The following is an 18,378-nucleotide window of genomic DNA, read 5'->3' on the forward strand; positions in this document are numbered from 1 at the left end:
CAGTGAAAATCTCTCTCAAAAAAAAAAAAAAAAAAAAAAAACTGTGGGTATGTTACCCTTTGCAGATTTGATGAATGATCCTAGAGTGGGGTTTATCCAGTTCAGCCCAATGTAATCATAAGGGTCTTTCTAACAGGAAAGCAGGCGGGTCAAAGTCATAGAGATCAGCAGATGCTACATGACCAGCTTTGATGAAGAAGCCATAAGCCAAACAATGAATGCAACCTCTAAAAGCTGGAAAAGGTAAGGAATTAATTCTCACTAGAGCCTCCAGAAGAAACACCACCCAGCCAACACCTTGATAATAGCTCACTGAGTACCATTTCACTCTTTGTATCTCTAGGGCTGCAATATGTGCATTGTTTTTGTTTCTTGGTATTTCTGTTTTGTTTTTAGTTTGCTATCAGGCATGTGCATTTGCAGGAGACAGAGAGAAAGGGAACATAAGAAAACACCTCTCTTGGGGGATAGCCATGTCACAGTTTCTTCTCCATTCTCCTCTTGGGATTTTGGACATGCATGCACCCCACATGTTTTTCAAGCCACCAGTTGAAGGACTTGAACTGTGCGATCAGCCATGTGGGATCCAGTCACCTTAACCTCTGTGCCACCTGCTGGCCTAATGTGTATTGTTTAGAGCCACTAAGTGTATGGCAATTCTTAGAGCAGCAGTTAAGAAATTAAGAGAACATGGGAACCAGCAGTTAGCGTAATGGCTATGTCGCTGGACTCCCATGTAGTCGACCGCGGTTCACGTCCCGGACCCATTGGCTTAAAATTCACGCCGGGCGCATGTGCATGCGTGCCCAAGATCCCGAGAGGAGAATGGAGGAGAAGGGATTGAGGTGTGACCATCCCCCCTGGGGGGTGATTTCTCGCTTTCTGTCTCTATGTCTCTCTGTCTGGCGAGCACACGCGCCCTATAGCGAAAGAAAACCTCTCCAAAAAAAAAAAAAAGAAACAGAACAGTTACATGACAAAGAACTCATATCTAGACTATTTTTTAAAAATTTTATACCTCAATTATATGATAAACTAACAATGGGGACCAGCAGTTGGCATAATTGCTATGTCGCTGGACTCCCATGTAGTCGACTGCAGTTTGAGTCCTGGACCCAGTGGCTTAAACTCATGCCAGGCACGTGTGCATGTGTGCGTGCCCAAGATCCCGAGAGGAGAATGGAGGAGAAGGGATTGAGGTGTGACCATCCCCCCTGGGGGGTGATTTCTCGCTTTCTGTCTCTCTCTTTCTGGCAAGCACATGCGCCCTATAGCAAAAGCCTCCAAAAAAAAAAAAAAAAGAAGGGATAAACCAACAATAAAAAAGGGAAAATTTCACAATAGAATTACCAATAAAGAAATGAAAACAAATGCTCAAACAGTGGCCATCAGGAAAATATTATAATTAAATCTATAAAGAAAAAACACTATGTACCTAGGCAGAATGACTAAGATTATAAATACTGACAAACATGAGGCATTAGTAAAAACATGAAGCAACTGGATTTTTTTTTCATTTTTATTTATTCATTCATTTTAATTTGGCCAAAAAGAGGCACACAGAGAGAGAGGGAAAGTGAGAAAGCAAGTCATCAGGTCAGGACTTGACCATGGTAAGCCGTGGGAGTGTCCAGCACCTTAACCATGCCACCCACTGGTCCCACAACTGGAATTCTTAAATGCTTCTGGTAGAAACATAAAAAGAAACATCTAAAGAAAAGATAATTATGGGGAGAAAAATATATTCCCCCAAATTTGTACATGAATATTCCTATCAGTTTTCTTCATAATAGCAAGAAACAGGAAACAACCCAAAATGGCCACCAGTCAGTCAATGGAAAAACAAATGTGGTTTAGCCATAAAATGGAATATTATAAGTAATAAAAAGGAACTAACTACTAATACATGCAGCTAAGCAAAAAAAAAAAAAAGACATAAAATATCTGTGATCCCATTTTGACAAAATCCTGCAACAGGCAAACCTAACCAATAATGACCAAAAGCAAATCAGTAGTTGCCAGGGACCCAGGGAGTGGCCTGGTGGAAAGGGCACAGGCAGTTCATGAAGTGATGGAAACATTCCGGATCCTCATTGTGGTGGTGGTCACATGGGCTATGCACTTTTCAAAACTCAAACTATATCTAACTGAAGTAGGAGGATTTTACTGCACGTAAATCATAGCTCTATACTATACCTCAATAAGGTTAATTTTAAAAGAAAAAACTCTACCGCACAGGAAGCAACCTCTAGGTTTCTGAGCCTCAGTTCCTCCCTTCCCATTTATAATAAGGATTTATTCATGCTACAGAACAGAAGGAAGGAGTCTATAGGCAGCTCAGTGACACATCTTAGAGCAGAAACAGCACAAGCTTACCTGAGGTGCTACATAGTAAGGGGTGAACTGGGGTGTCATCAAGTCACCTTGGTCAATTTTGGCAAATCCAAAGTCACACAACTTAACTGGAGCATCCTGGAATAAATCAAATGGGATTCACTACTCTGGAATTCTCAGTAAGCATGAAAAGAAAATCCAGGTGGAAGACATGGTACCCTGAGCTGAGTACAAGTTTCCAGCTGAGACCTAAGCCTATGATTAACATGTCCCCAAACCTGGAGTCAATGATTTACAGTGAGGAACTGTCCTCATTATTATAGAATCAAGAACTTTTACCCAGTCACACAGTCATATTTTATAACTTGTACCAAAACAAGTACTAAAACAAGGTCTTGCTACTGTCCCTCCGCTCTGTGGGCCCATCACCTCTCATCAATCCAGGGTGCTGCTTCACATTTCACATCAGTCATGATGGGCCAGCCCACAGCCTAATGATGGAGAAAGCAGAATCCCACATGGCCAAGTATGGTTAGGATCTCAGCCTAGGTAGCTTAGGAAATGCACTGGGTACATGTGCAAGTGTGCCCGAAATCCTAACAGCGTGAGAAGCAGAGGAGGGATTGTAACATGATTATGCCCTGTTTGGGGGTTGCTTTTGCCCTCTCCCTATCTGTTTCCGTCTCTCTCTCTGGCAAGCACAAATGCCCTTTGGCAATAATAAAATAAGTCAACCTTAAGCTTCATGACAGTCAGGGCCACTTGTGTGGTGGGACATGATGCAGGGGTCAGGAGTCAGGGCTGGTGGAAAACACACTACGTTGAGAGTTAAGAGCAAATGAAACTTCAGTCTAAGAGTAAGATACAACAGAATGCAGGTGCCTGACCCTGCCCAGCAGCCCCCAAATACCGAAAATTTTTAGTACCACAAAAACATCAGTATCATCCAGAATTATCAATGTCAGGAGTACACGTTAATTTCTCTGAGCCTCTAGAAAGGGAACAAATGGAAGAAATAAGCTGTTGGAAGCACTGTAGCCTACTGTCTCCTCACTATGGGTTCAGAGCACTACAAACATACAGACCACTCTTGAACATACCCTGTGTCAAGAGGGGCAGCACTAAGATGCAGCAAAGCATTCCTCTGGGCTGGCCTATAGCAGAGTGGTTACGTGCTGTGACAGGGAACCAGACCTCATGTGGCCAACTACAGTCTGAGTATCACCTGGTGGTTTGAAAACACAATGGCCTATGTACATGTGTGCCTAAAATCCTAAAGGGAAGAAGGAATGGAGGAAAAAGAATGCAGTGTGGCCATGACCCATGGGGAGTAGATGCTTTTGCTCTTGCTGGCAAGCACCTATGCTTTTTTTATTATCTAATAAATAAATAAATAATAAAAATAAGAACCAGTCTCCTCACCAAAGAGTTATCCTTGAAAAGCAGATTTTCAGGCTTGAGGTCTCTGTGTGCAATGTTTAACAAGTGACAGTGCTGTAGAGCCAAAGCTATCTGAAAAAGAACACAGCAGACCAACTGCCTGTTAGAAAAGAGCAATCTTCAATACCCCTGGTGCAGAAAACTCAGGATGTTAAAAAACAAACCTTCATTAAGTCAATTAAGATAGTAGTTGGTTTCGATATTAAAGCAGAAATTAAGTAAGATTTGAGGTACCAAGGAAGGGAAAGGAATTAAGCTTAGTTTAACTGCAACCTGTATATTGTTAAACAAAAAGAAAAATACCACAGTAAAACAAATTCCGTCAGGACAAACTGATGGTGAAATTCCATACAATTTCCCATGGGAAATTCGAAATGCTCCTACTTTCATTCATTTGAGATGTGGCAGACACTGCAGAGCAAATGCTGAGCTGTGCAGCCTTCTGTGGGGTGGCTTCCCCAGCAGGGTGGCAGCAGGACTCCTGACTCAGAAGAGACCTGCTGACCTTCATGGGATCTCCCTTTCAGGGAGCTGACCAGCAAGCTCTGCCTTCACAAAGTCAGTGACTGAAATTTTCTAGTTGAAGTTACAATCTGTTCATCCCACTTGGTAAAAACGTTGCCTGTCTGTGTAAATTTAAAGGATTTTTGCAAAATTACCAGGGCTCATCTTTTTGTTATAATATTTGAAAAAGAAAAGGTGTAATAAAAAAAGTTAAATAGAACAGACTCTACTATTCTTCAACTCTTAAGTATGAAATTTTCTCCACAATCCTAATAGCAATTCTTCCCTGCCAGGAAGGGGGCATCCAAAGATGCATGAGGCTCATGGAAAATTTGAAAGAGCTTTTTATTACTAATGAATTGGGAGGAGCCAGCAGGTGGCATAATGGTTAGGGGTGCTGGATTCCCACATGGCCGACCACAGGTCGAGTCCTGGACCTGGCAGCTTCATTTCTTGCTTTCCCTTTCTCTCTCTCTCCCCCTCCCTCCCTCCCTCCTCCCCTCCTCTCTCTCTCTCTCTCTTTCTCTCTCTCTCATCAAACTATAAACAAATAGGGGCTGGCTAGTGGCATGGTGATTTAGGGTGCTGGACTCCCAGATGGCCAACAGTGGTTTGAGTCCTGGACCTGCAGCTTGTTTTCTCATTTTCTCTCTCTTGCTCTCATTCTGTCCCTCTCTGGTCAAATTAAAATAAATAAATTTAAAAATAAATAAATAAATAACAATAAAAAATGGAATAAAATAATTAGGACCAGCAGTTGGCGTAATGGCTACGTGCTGGACTACCATGTAGTCGACCACGGTTCGAGTCCCAGACCCGGTGGCTTAAACTCATGCTGGGCTTGTATGTACGTGCCCAGGATCCAAAGAGAAGGGACTGTGGTATGGACATCCCTCCTGGGAGGTGAGTTCTTACTTTCTGTCTGTCTTTCTGGTGAGCGCAGCACCTACCCTATAGTTAAAAAGAACTCTCTCTCAAAAAATAAATAAATAAATAAAAAAGAATTAAATAAATAAATAGTAATTTAAAAAATAAAAGAATGAACTGGGCTTATGTTTTCTACTTTGCTGATGGACTTGCCTGGCATTTAGCTTTTCTCCTCCACAAAGGTTATTAACCATTCAATTCCTAGTATTATCTGTGACATAAACCCTTTCTACAGCAGGGCCAGCAGATGGCATGGTAGTTAAAGGGACTGGACTCCCACATGGCCTACCATGGTTCAAGTCTCAAACCTGGTGGCTTCCTTTTTCACTTTCCCTCTTTCTCTGTCTCTGGTCAGATTGGAAAATAATAATAAATAAAGTTAAAATAAATAATCCTAAAAAACATCCTTTCTACAACAATAAAATATGATGTCAAAATAGAGAAACTAAAAACAAACAAACAAACAAACAAAAAAAAAAAATAGAGAAACTATACTCTAGGGAAAAATCCAGAATTACAAAGATCTTAGAATACTATTAAAACCTGAAGAAACACAAGGTGACTTGTAAGCAAGCTGCATCTTATGTACGACTGTCTCAGGACGTATCTGTATACCATACGAGCTTTCAGGTGGGTCAGCAGCACTGTATCTCAGAATGCAATAACAGCGTTTAGAAGCTACGTGTCTGCAGGTACCTACAGTCTACAAAGGAGTTAAGATGACCTTTTTCCCAGAATTTATTTAAATCTCACAATGGACCTCAGAAAACAGCTGACAACCAATAAAGAATACAGTGTGTCCCCCCACACACACCCTCCATAAAGAGTCACACTTCTCCTATCAAAACATCTTTTCTGATCATATAACAAAGCAGGCAATGAGAAGTCAAATAAAGCTTTTCTTTAAGTTTTCTTTACTCCCCTCCCCAATAAAATTGCACTTGTTAACCAACACTGTTGGCGGTGTGACTGGTACCTGGGGTTGACTTGCCTGCTTTGTTACTTGGCTGGCTTGCTTCTCTGTAAAGTGCCGGTGCTGGCTGATTCTGTGAAATAGCTCTCCCCCTTCCATCATCTCCATTACAATTAAGAGTCGAGCCCTGTTTGAAAGCATTTGATTTTGTTAAGTTTAAAAAAAAAAAAAAAACAACCAAAAAACCCCTGAAACATCAAGAAGCTGACCTAAAGATATCTCATCCTCAAAGTGTGTAACCACTTTCTAAATCCAAGGTAACACGGCTACTAAATAAAGAATAAAAATTCTCATGTTCTCAAAAAAAAAATATCTTGTGAATTTTGTTTACCATTTTTTTTATATAAATGTTTCCAGCTTCCATCCAAATGCTTTCACCAACAGAGCAGAGTTGTGAAAAATAATCATTTGGTTTCTTTAGTTCTGAAATCCCATCTTTTTTTCCACTTAGCGAATTCCTATGCTCCCTCAAGTCCTAGCTTCCACAGAGCCTCTGTGAGATACTTCACTTCTCAAAAACAATTAGCATCTCCCCTCCTTTGTAAACTCAGAATAGCCAAGGCTGCCTGTCCTTAGTGCCCGTCACATGGCTATGGCAGGTTTACGTCTCAGTCTGCCTAAAAGAAACCATATCTTATTTAATTTTGGATTCCACAGATGGGACTTGGAATGCCACCCAATGTGTTTGCACTTGGGAGCTAAAAGAATAATGTTGATTTCCTCTTTCAAAAGGAAATCAGACTAAGAAGTAAGAGCTTGTTGGATATCATCCTCTAAAACTGCCTAGAATAACATTGGGGTCCCTTTTACTGATTTGAAATAGAATCTGTTTATATTCCACATTAAATGTTTTAAAAAGAGAACATAATCAAAATAAACAAGGGGACCAGGCTCGTGGATGGGGTGTAGATAAAACAAGGTCAGCTAGGAGATGGTTAACTATTGAGGTTAGGTAATGAGTACTTAAAGATTCTTAATGTAATTCTGACTGTCTTATAAATGTTTAAAATTTTCTAAAATACAGAAAGAGGGAGAAGGTAAAAAGAGAGAGTATAAGAAAAAGGGGAGAGAAAGCATAAAGAGTGGAAGACTACACTATGCCTTGGCCTATATAGGAATATGCGATGATGACATCATGAAGTCTTACCTGGGGCTGGATTCATGAGGAAACTGTACACTGTTAGCAAACACTTCAATAATCTGAACTATATTTGGGTGTGTGGCACACATCATGTGTAGACGTACCTTAAAGAGAACAGAGTAAGAAATGTTTCTGCACATAGGGATACCAATATTTGCTTTGCAAACCTCCCCCAAAAAGCTGACCACATTATGTATAAGGGAATATAAGCCTATTACAGTAAAAACCTTATCTCCTAGAATGATGTATTGGGTTGTCAGAAAAGTCATGATGCATTTTTGCATAGAAAAACAGAAAAAATATGTGAGACAACCCAATAAAAAAACAGTGTTTTGGGGCCAGCTCAGTGACCTAGTGGCGAAGGGAACCAAAATAGCTAACTATGGTTTGAATCCTTGCCTCAGTGACTCGAAAAACACACCAGAAGTGTGTGTGTTCATGCCCAAAATCCCAACAGGGTGTAGAAATGGACAAGAAAGGATTGCAGCATGACCACACCCCATTGGGGGTGGCTCCACCCATTTTTATGAGAACACATGCACTTTGGCAGTTTAAAAAAAAAGTGTTTTTCATACACACATTATTTCCTTAATGCTCTATGAATTAAAAATTCTGCTAACAGATTTACCTACTATTGTCCTATTAGAAAGTACAAAAATCAGAAAATGAGTCATTTTATTTCAAAAATTACTCATTTAAAATACTCATTTAATTTTAAAATATACATATAAATTTAAAAATATATATGCGTGGAGACTAGCAATTGGCATAACGGCTATGTTGCTAGACTCCCATGTAATTGACCATGGTTCAAGTCACAGATCCGGTGGCTTAAACTCACACCACATGTGCATGTGTGCCCAACATCCCGAGAGGAGAATGGAAGAGAAGGGATTGCGGCGTGGCCATCCCCTCTGAGGGGTGATTTCTCGCTTTCTGTCTCCCTGGCGAGCACATGTGCCCTATAACAAAAAACCTCTGTGTGTGTATATATACATTTCTTTTTTCAATTTTTACTATAGGGCATGTGTGCTCACCAGAGACAGAGAGGGAAAGTGAGAAATTACCCCCTAGGAAGGATAGCCACGCCACAGTCCTTTCTTCTCTAGAGATGTTGGGTGCATGCACCCATGTGCCCAGCATGATTTTCAAGCAACTGGGCCCCAGACTTGAACATGCAGTCAGCCAAGTGGGATCCAGTGCCTTAACCACCATGCCACCTGTTGGCCCACCAATATATACATATATATTTTTTAATTTAAAACTTGTTCTCAGAGACCTCCTATAGCATCACTTTCTACACACCATTCACCTGATCCTTGCCAATACTATTTTATCCCCATCCTTCGAGCACCTTTTTCAATAGAAAAAGACTAAAGTAAACCTGATTATGTCAGGGTACGTAATCATAGTAATTAAAAAAGAACAAGAGGTAGCTGAAGGAACACAAGACTTTAATAACTGTCCTTGGTACTGACGGATCTTAAAATACTTTATAACAATAACATGAACTGGCAAGAGTGCTACAAATAGACAAAAAACGCTTTATGCATCTCTGTAGTCTCTCTAGGAAACTGCCTTCTCAAATGAACTATTCTTAGGCACTTCAAATATTTAGGCAAATCAGGGCAACTAAAGTCCATACTTCATTTCTAGCTTTTGGACGATCGAGAAGGATTTTCAGTGCAAACCGTTCTTGAGTAGATTTCTTCACACAGACTCTAGGTTAGGAGGAAAAAAAAAAATCAGATTATTTATGTTACAGTCAAAATCAATCTAACAAATCTGTTCTCTGAGAATTATACTTCTAATAAAGGATATATTCAGGTGCATTAAAACAAACCTGTCCCCAGGGCTAGCAGGTGACACTGCAGAGAAGCATCTTAGCCCCCTTCCCAGCCGCCAATGCTTGGGGCCTCAGCTCTATCCACACATTGTCAACTCACAGCCACAGTCCAGTGTGGAAATAATGGCCTCTACTGGCTAGAGGTGACTCTCAGTGGTCCCAGTCTCAACATCACAAATAATTCCATATTTCACTGAACTCTATTTCTTTTCTTTTCTTTTTTTTTTTTTGGAGAAGTTTTTTTGTTTTGGTTTGGTTTTTTATTGCTACAGGGCACATGCGCTTGTCAGAAAGACAGAGACAGACAGACAGCGAGAAATCACCCCCCAGGAAGGATGGCCACACCGCAATCCCTTCTCCTCCATTCTCCTCTTGGGATCTTGGGCATGCATGCACATGTGCCCGGCGTGAGTTTAAGCCACCGGGTCCAGAACTCGAACCACAGTCAGCTATATGGGAGTTACGCAACACAGCCAGTATGCTAATTGCTAGTCCCCACTTAACTCTATTTCTAAATGTAGAGAAAAAGCCTAACATGAAACCCTCTACTGTTAAAGATACAACTCAAATCTAGCATATCTGATACTTCTAATTCAAGTCAAGTTTTAAATGGCCCATCTCAGAACAATTTTGCCATAATTGTCACACAGGTCTCTTACCTAACTGGACCACTAATTCCAGCTCCCAGTTTCTGAGTCCAGTTGATACTGTATTCTTCTAAAATCGAGGTTTCCTATTAAAATAAAAGCAGAGAACGGCAGAAAATGATTTCTCAATTATAAAGCTGAATCACTGGGACCAGCAGATGGTGTAATGATTACATTGCTGGACTCCTACATAGTCGATGGCGATTCAAGTCCCAGAGCTGGCAGCTTAAAACCCACACCAGGCTCGTGTATATATGTGACCCCAAATCCCAAGAGGACAGTGGAGGTGAAGGGACTGCAACATAGCCATCCCCCATGGGGGTGATTTCTCACTTTTTGTCTCTCTGGCGAGCACATGTGCCCTACAGCAAAAATCTCTCTTAAAAAAAAAAAAAAGGAGTCTTTTGGCTGTGATCGCCATCTTCCAGTAATTTACCAAAATGACAAACACATGGCAAAGAAGGAAGCACCCAATACATGTTCTCTAGGCCTTTTACAAAACATGGAGTGGTTCCTTTGGCAACATACATGCAAATCTATAAGAAAGGTGGTATTGTTGACATCAAGGGAACAGTACTGTTCAAAAAGGAATGCCTCACAAATGTTACCCTGGCAAAACTGGAAGGGTCTACAATGTTACCAGCATGCTGCTGGCATTGTTATAAACAAGTTATGGGAGAGATTCTTGCCAAGAGAATTAATGTGCATATTGAGCATATTAAGCATTCTAAAAGCAGAGATAGCTTCCTAGAATGTGTGAAGCAAAATGACCAGAAAATGAAGGAAGCCAAAGAGAAAGGTACCTGGGTTCAACTGAAGCGCCAGCCTGCTCCACCCAGAGCAGCACACTTTGTAAGAACCAATGGGAAGGAGCCGGAGCCTCTGGAACCCATTCCCTATGAATTCATAGCATGATGGGTGTTAAAAATAAATTATGATCTATTTAAAAAAAAAAGCTAAGGGACCAGCAGGTGGCGTGGTGGTTAAGGCGCTGGACACTCCCACGTGGCTGACCCCAGTTCAAGTCCTGGACCTGGTGGCTTGCTTTCCCACTTTCTCTCTCTCTCTCTCTGTATCTCTCTGGTCAAATTAAAATAAATGAATGAATAAATAAAAATTAAAAAAAAAAGATTAGTTAAAAAAAAAAGCTAAGTCATTGAGCAGAGGTGGAACAACCAATTCATCACTCAACGTCTCGTCTTCTAGGAATCTGATAAGGAGAGCTTTATGTTCTACAGGACTATAGGACTTCATAATTAGACATTTTGTCTGAATGACTTGGTTAGGCTTTGTTTTCCAATAAGAAAGCAAAAACTTCAGAATAAAAAGAAATTATTATCCAGTCCATCTACAAGGTCCACTTGAGTAGAAAATTAATGCTTTTTTGAGAGTGTGGAGGGAAGATATTATTATCACTACTTTTTTTTTTTTTCTGCAGGGTACATACACTTGCCAGAGAGACAGAAAGCAAGAAATCAACCCCCAGGGGGGATAGCCACACTGCAATCCCTTCTCCTCCATTGTCCTCTTGGAATCTTGGGCACACGCACACACATGTGCCCGGCTTGAGTTGACTACATGGGAGTTCAACGACCTAGCCATTACGCTAACTGCTGGTCCCTTAATATTATTACTTTAAATCTGCTAGAAGGTGCATGCATTTGTCGGAGAACCGGGTGGGGGGTGGGGGGAAGCAGGGGGCAGGGGACACCACCCATGGAGTGTGGTCACACCACAACCCATTCCCCTCTATTTCTCCCTCTTTTCAGGAATTCGAGCACACACGCACATACACCTGGCATGTTTTTCAAGCTACCAGGTCCAAGACTCCAATCATGCAGTCAGTCATGTAGGATCCAGCTCCCTTAACCACCAGGCCACAGGCCAGGCCCAGGAAGATATTCTTCCAAAATGCTTCAGCAACAAAACGTCTCTTTGCTACATGGTCAAGGATATTTTCTGATATTCCAGAAATACTGGTCACATATATGGCTGCTATGCTTGAACAAGCTGATCAAATTGCTGGCGTAACTGAATAAATTAAGACTTAAAAGTTCAAATCAAATAGCAAATATAGTAAACTTACCTAATTTTCAACAGCACCATTTTGAATACAAAGATATTCTGTCACACTCATGGTGTAACTGTATCTTTCTAAAAACAACTTACAATAGTTCAGGATACAGCTTCTACAGTTTAATGAAAGTTTTTATGGGATTCCTGGCAAGTCACTACATGCTGAGCTTCTGTTGCCATATATTTTTAGATAAGAAAGTCATCTATTTAAATCATGATAGTCTAAAATTCATTTTTTTGCAGGGTTCCACTGACAAAATAGGAAACCAACTGCAGACCTTAAAAATTCAGGCCAAAACCTGTAAGTCTTCCAAATTGTTTTGTAGCAATGGAAATCTGGTAAACCATATTTAGCACTAGAATTCAGATCCCTGGTATACATAAATGGGATATCTGCTCATGTAATATACACTTACTGAGCAGTTAGTATGTGCCAGACACCAGGCTAAATTCAGAGATGAAAACGGAGCTCCTGCCCAGTGAATATACAAGTATATAAAGCTGGCTTTGGCGAGCCTTCATCTCCCCGTTTCTGCTGCCCATTTCTTAAGAAAGGTTCTCAGCATATGGTAAATGTTCAGTTAACTGGGGACCAGCAGTTAGCGTAATGGCTATGTCGCTGAACTCCCATGTAGTCAAGTGCGGTTCGCGTCCCGGACCTGGTGGCTTAAAACACACGCTGGGCACATGTGTGTGTGTGCCCAAGATCCCGAGAGGAGAACAGAGAAGGGATTGCGGCGTGGCCATCCCCTCTGGGGGGTGATTTCTCGCTTTCTGTCTCTCTGTCTCTGTCTCTGGCGAGTGCACGTGCCCTATGGCAAAAACCTCTCAAAAAAAAAAAAAGTTCAGTAACTGTGGGATTAATGACTAGAAAGGCAGATGAAAGTCAGATGATGAAGGGATGTTAGGGAGAACTATTAAGATCAATACACACACTGCCTTCTGAAAAACTGCACATCAGGGTTAAGGTGCCTGTCCCAGACACAAAGCACTTGACAGGCACTAGCAAGACTAGAACTTATGGCTCTGGTCTCCCCATCCAGAACCATTCCAGTAATCAAGGGTTAACTGCACAGGTCCTGTGGTTGTCCTGTGAACTGTAGGATGGTCAGCAGCATTTCTTGACTGTACTCACTAAATGCCAGCTGTATCCTAAGTCAATTTTGACAACCAAAACATTCCCTAGACACTGCCAAATGTCTCCCAAGAGAGAAAATCACCCCCACCCTCTGCCACTGAGAACCACTGACTTAAAGGAATACTTGGACCAGCAGATGGAGTAATGACTATGTCGCTAGATTCCCATGTAGTCAACCGTGGTTCGGGTTCCGGACCTGGTGGTTAAACTCACGTGCCTGTACATGTGTGCCCAGGATTCCAAGAGGAGAATGGAGAAGAAAGGATTGCGGCGTGGCCATCTCCCTGCGGGGTGATGTCTCACTTTCTGTCTCTGTCTTTCTGGTGAATGCACGTGCCCTACAGCAAAAACCCCCCCCCCCCCCAAAAAAAGGGAATATCAATCCTCCACAAACTCTTCCAGAAAACACAGGCTAATATGAATCTAAAGTTAGATTCATGCCAAAACTAGAAACAGGCATCATAAGAAAATTATAGACTGGGCCAGGCCCATAACCTAGAGGCTAATGAAGCTTGTTCTCACATAGCCAACAAACACAGAAAGACACAGAGAAACCATCCCCTGGTAGGGGTGGTCACATCACAATCCCTTCTCCATCTCTCCCTACTGGACTTTGAGGTACACATGCACATGTGCACACCATGTTTCCCAAGGGGCCAGGATTCAAGCAGTACTTAGCCATGTGGGATCCAGATTCCCTTAAAAAAAATAATATAACTGGGAACCAGCAGTTAGCGTAATGGCTATGTCGCTGGACTCCCACGTAGTCAACCGCGGTTCATGTCCCGGACCCGGTGGCTTAAAACTCACGCCAGGCGCGTATGCGTGCGTGCCCAAGATCCCGAGAGGAGAATGGAGGAGAAGGGATTGCGGCGTGACCATCCCCCCTGGGGGGTGATTTCTCGCTTTCTGTCTCTATGTCTCTCTCTGTCTGGCGAGCACACACGCCCTATAGCAAAAACCTCTCCAAAAAAAAAATATATATATATAACTAAGGAAATACATTTTCATTGAGCTCATCAAATATTAACATTTTGTGGGACCAGCAGTTAGCGTAATGGCTATGTCACTGGACTCCCATGTAGTCAATTGCAGTTCAAGTCCTGGACCCGATGGCTTAAACTCACGCCAGGCACGTGTGCATGTGTTCCCAAGATCCCAAGAGGAGAATGGAGGAGAAGGGATCGTGGCGTGGCCATCCCCCCTGGGGGGTGATTTCTCGCTTTCTGTCTCTCCGTCTCTGTCTCTCTGGTGAGTGCACATGCCCTGTAGCAAAAACCTGTCCAAAAAAAAAAATTGTTACATATAAGAAGACAATATGTGGAAATCTCTAATCCCAAAATGTTTATTCTCCAAGTTTAGACAAGTGCAATGGGAACAGAAACATCACACGGCTCTGGAAGTAGAGAAGTAGAGAAGGATGGGGAAAGACAAAGCCTTCAGTTACAGACACCTGATCTTATTTGATTTTTTTTTTTTTGGAGAGGGATTTTTGTTATAAAGCACCTGCACTTGCTGGAGAGACAGAAAGATAGAAAGTGAGAAATCACCCCCCGGGGGAGGATGGCCATGCTGCAATCCCCTCTCCATTCTCCTCTCGGGATTTTGGGCACGCACATGCGCCCAATATGACTTTCAAGCCTCCAGGTCTGGGACTTGAGCCATGGTTGGCCATGTGGGAGTCCTGTGACGTAACCATTAGGCCATCTGCTCGTCCCCTTATTCTGATATTTTTAAGAGTAATAGGATGAGACCTTAAAGTTCAGTCCACTCTCAGGCAATCAGACAGAAGAAGTTCAAGGGCTGTCTGTGGTTTGAGGCCAGAAAAAGAGCTGTCCCCTTGAATGTTATAGGTGTCACTGCTTGCTACTTGATACATACATTTCAAAAAGCAAAACAATTAACACAGCATGAGAGTCTGCTATTTGATATAATGCTGGTTTTCTCCTAAAGGAGTCAACGTCACCAATCTGTGGACATGCCATGTTAATAAGATTCATCGATTATCTATCAGGTACGCTTAGTGAAGAAAAGCTACAAAAATGTAAGAAAATTAGGTTGGACAGTAGTCAGTAAGTGAAGAAGACTGTGACTCTTTCTAAAGCACCCTTAAAATGCTGTGAGCTGGGCCAGCAGTGGCATGGTGGTTAAGGTACTGAATCTCACATAGCCAACTCTGCAGTTCAAGTCCTGGACCCTACAACCTGAAAGACATGAACAGACATTTGTCCGTGTGTGCTCCTAATCCCAAGGGGCTGTGGTATGGCCATCCTCCCAGGGGATGATATGTCACTTTCCCTCTTCCTCTGTTTTGCTCCAGTAAGCACATGCACCCTATGGCAAAAAAAAAAAAAAAAAAAAAAAAAAAAAAAAAAAAAAAAAAAAGGCTAAAAAAAAAAAAAAAACCTAAAAAAAACAAGGTGCTATGAGCTAACAGTCATTGAACTATTACTAAATGTTAGGTATTACTATGAGCATATCTAGATAGATTTGTGATTTTTTAATTTTTTTCAATTTGCCAGAGGGCATTTGTACTCACTAGAGATAGAGACAGAAGGAGAAAGTACCTCCCAACTGGGTACATGGTCATGCCCCAACCCTTTCTTCTCCCTCTCTCTATCCTGTCAGGATTCTGGGCATACAGGCACTCGTGCCCAGGCTACTTTTGAAGCTGCCAGGTCAGGATTTGAACTACACAGTCAGCCATGAGAGATCTAGCTCCCTTAACCACCAGGCCACAGGGCTGGCCGTGTGCATTAAATTCTCAAACAACCCTATGAACTGAGGAATGCTTCCATCACCTTTCTTTGTATTAGAAAACTAAGGGACAGAGAAGTGAAGTGACTTACTCAAGGGCACACAGCTAACAAATGGCAAGACTGGGATCTCAACCCACGAGTCTACCTACAGAAACTTTAACAACCACTAAGTAACATTGCCTCCCTATTTGTTTACTTGTTCACTCAGACTATGCCCCCCTTTTTCTCAAAACTCTCCTCTAGATTCTCTACTAATCAGGATTAGAATCAAAGTTCTCTGAATGGCCTAGAAGGCCCTAAGTGCTCTGCATGCCATCATGCCTCTGGACTACTATCTACATGGACCCGGTGGAATCAGGCCAACTTGCTGCTCCTCAATCACACCAGCCCTCGTTCTACAATACTTCAGGGCGTTTGCACTTGCTGCTTCTACTACCTCTAATATTCTTCCCTGAAACAGAAGTGGCTGGCTCCTTCATTTCCTTCAGAGCAATACACAAATGTTCCCAGCTCTGAAAAGCTTTCTCCAACAGCCATACTTAAAACAATGCTCTTCCCTCTCTGTGTAGTTCTTAGTTAAAACCACCCGGCCATGTTCACTCCTTAACTCCATCTAGAATATAAACTCCATGAGAGAAAAGACATCTAGGACTCTGGTTTTGTAGCACTCTGCCTAGGACAGCACAATAGCAGGTGAATTGGGGCCAGCTGGTGGTGTAATGGTTAAGGGCACTGGACTCACACAAGGCCAACCACTGTTCGAGTCCTGGACCTGGCGAGTTGCTTTCTTGCTTTCCCTCTCTCTCTCAAACTGTCTCTCTCTGGTCAAATTAAAGTAAATAAATAAGTAAAGTTAAATAAGCTAGTTCTTTAAAGAAAGATAGTTGGTGAATTTAAAAATCTGCCCCAACTGCTTTGATTTCTAACCCAGTCATATACGAAATCATGACTAAGTACCAACAAAATCTGAATGAAGAGTAAAAAGGGATAGATCAAAGCAGTCTTTAGAATGTTTATTCTTACTGGGACCAGAAGATGGAGTAATGGTTATATCACTTGACTCCCACATGACCGACCACAGCTCAAGTCCCAGACCCGGCAGCTTGAAACTCATACCAGGTGTGTGTCCATGAGTGCCCAAAATCCCAAGAGAATGGAGCAGAACTGATTGCAGTGTGACTATCCCCCTGGGGGGCTGATTTCAGGCTTTCTGTTTCTGTCTCTCTGGCGAGCCTATGCATTCTATAGCAAAAATTTCTCTCTCTGAAAAAAAAAAAAAAGCTTATTTTTACTACTTAAAATTCAATATTCCTTACTATGCATGTTATACACTAATAACTCATTTAAAAAGTTACCTTTTTTCATTCTGGGGCTGCTCGATTCAAATTGTTTTTGATCAATTAAATTCTGCTAAATTTAAAAAAAAGTTAAATTTCTTCGAAATGACTGATGACTTTTAAGTTATGTATATCACGCAGAAGACTGTCAGAAGTAGAAGTTCTTAAACAGTTACTGGTGATAGTAACGGTGTCTTAAAATATCTCCAAGTTTGCCAGTAGATATGCCTGTTCTAAAGAGAAAATGAAATCCTTAAAGGCAAGACTGACTTAACACTGTCAAGTAAGTAAAATAATTCATCAAACTCTAAGCTTCAGAGTTGAATTTACATAAGACTGACTTCCTAGCTGCAGCTGTAAAGACAGGTAACTGACATTTAGCAGGTAAAAATTTGTTTGTAAATAATAAAAAAGTTTTAGAAAACTTGTCATTTCATTCGGTCACTTTCAAACACTTATTTGTTTTTCTTTTGGCTAGACACTATTAGCTCTTCCTAAATAAACTCAGAGTTCCTTTGGAAAAGTGGTTAGAGAAAGCAGAAAAAGGAGAAGCAAGCACACGGCAGAGTGAGAACCGCCAACACCTTCCGAAACTGCACTTTCCAGGTTGATTTCAAACGAATCAGGAGGGATGGGTAAAACCCACCTCTCCCAGAGCTGCTGCAACAAACAATCCGGTAGCAAATGCCGGCAACACTCGGAGAGCGATCCAAAGGTAAAGAAGTAGGGCCCCCTTCAGGGATTTTGGAGACCCACCTTACCCACACCCTTCGCCCCAGTACTGTAAAAGGCGGTCCAAGGAATCCGGGAGAGGTCGAAACCCGAGAGTCGCTGAAACCTCTCACTCCAAATTCTCTGCGCTTCTGAGCCTGGAACCGAGATGAAAAGGACGGGACAAAGCGGAGGAGAAGGGTACATCTCCATCTTACCTTAATGGCTTTCTCCATATCGCTCTCCTCCGACATACTCCGCGGGGCCCCCAAGGCCGGGAGTAGCGGAGGTTGCGAAGCTGCCCGGTCCCCCCGCGGCCGAGGGAGCAAAGGGCTCAGAGCTCGGGTCCCTGGGCCTCGGGGAGACCGGCAGCCGGCAGACCCGGGGCACAGGCCGAGCGGGCGGCGGGCTTCGGCGGGCTGAGCTAGGCTGGCAGCGGCAGAGGCGGCGGCCCCTGGGGACAAGCCTTTGTGCTGGGCCCGGCACGGCAGCGTCCCGGCCTCATCCCCGGCCGGGGAGACAGGATCGGGGGGCAGGGCGAGGCG

General features: G+C 42.4%; 1 protein-coding gene and 1 long non-coding RNA gene across 6 annotated transcripts in view; both read right to left on the minus strand.

Annotated features, from left to right (window-relative positions):
- MAPKAPK5 (MAPK activated protein kinase 5) overlaps positions 1–18,213 on the minus strand; it is a 36,164-nt gene extending 17,951 nt beyond the window's left edge. For 2 of the 5 annotated variants that reach the window (XM_006147980.3, XM_006147979.3), the window contains exons 1-7: positions 18,052–18,213; positions 9,825–9,898; positions 8,965–9,040; positions 7,326–7,423; positions 6,197–6,305; positions 3,757–3,846; positions 2,377–2,472 (exon numbers count right to left, since the gene is read on the minus strand). In XM_006147980.3, the coding sequence (XP_006148042.1) occupies positions 2,377–2,472; positions 3,757–3,846; positions 6,197–6,305; positions 7,326–7,423; positions 8,965–9,040; positions 9,825–9,898; positions 18,052–18,087 (579 nt within the window). In that variant the 5' untranslated portion in view covers positions 18,088–18,213. Of the gene's footprint in view, positions 1–2,376; positions 2,473–3,756; positions 3,847–6,181; positions 6,306–7,325; positions 7,424–8,964; positions 9,041–9,824; positions 9,899–10,615; positions 10,709–18,051 lie in introns of all 5 variants that reach the window. The other 3 variants (XM_006147978.3, XM_006147977.3, XM_027771641.1) reach the window with 2 other exon arrangements.
- Positions 16,991–18,044, minus strand: LOC106734819 (uncharacterized). Its single transcript, XR_001370370.2, has 3 exons — positions 17,879–18,044; positions 17,141–17,355; positions 16,991–17,048 (listed from the first exon to the last, which is right to left on the minus strand). It is a non-coding gene; the product is annotated as an uncharacterized LOC106734819 (long non-coding RNA).
- Positions 18,214–18,378: the final 165 nt, after the last annotated feature.

This window comes from Tupaia chinensis, unplaced genomic scaffold, assembly GCF_000334495.1.
Source record: "Tupaia chinensis unplaced genomic scaffold, TupChi_1.0 Scaffold000226_1, whole genome shotgun sequence".
NCBI classification, from domain to species: Eukaryota; Metazoa; Chordata; class Mammalia; order Scandentia; family Tupaiidae; genus Tupaia; species Tupaia belangeri.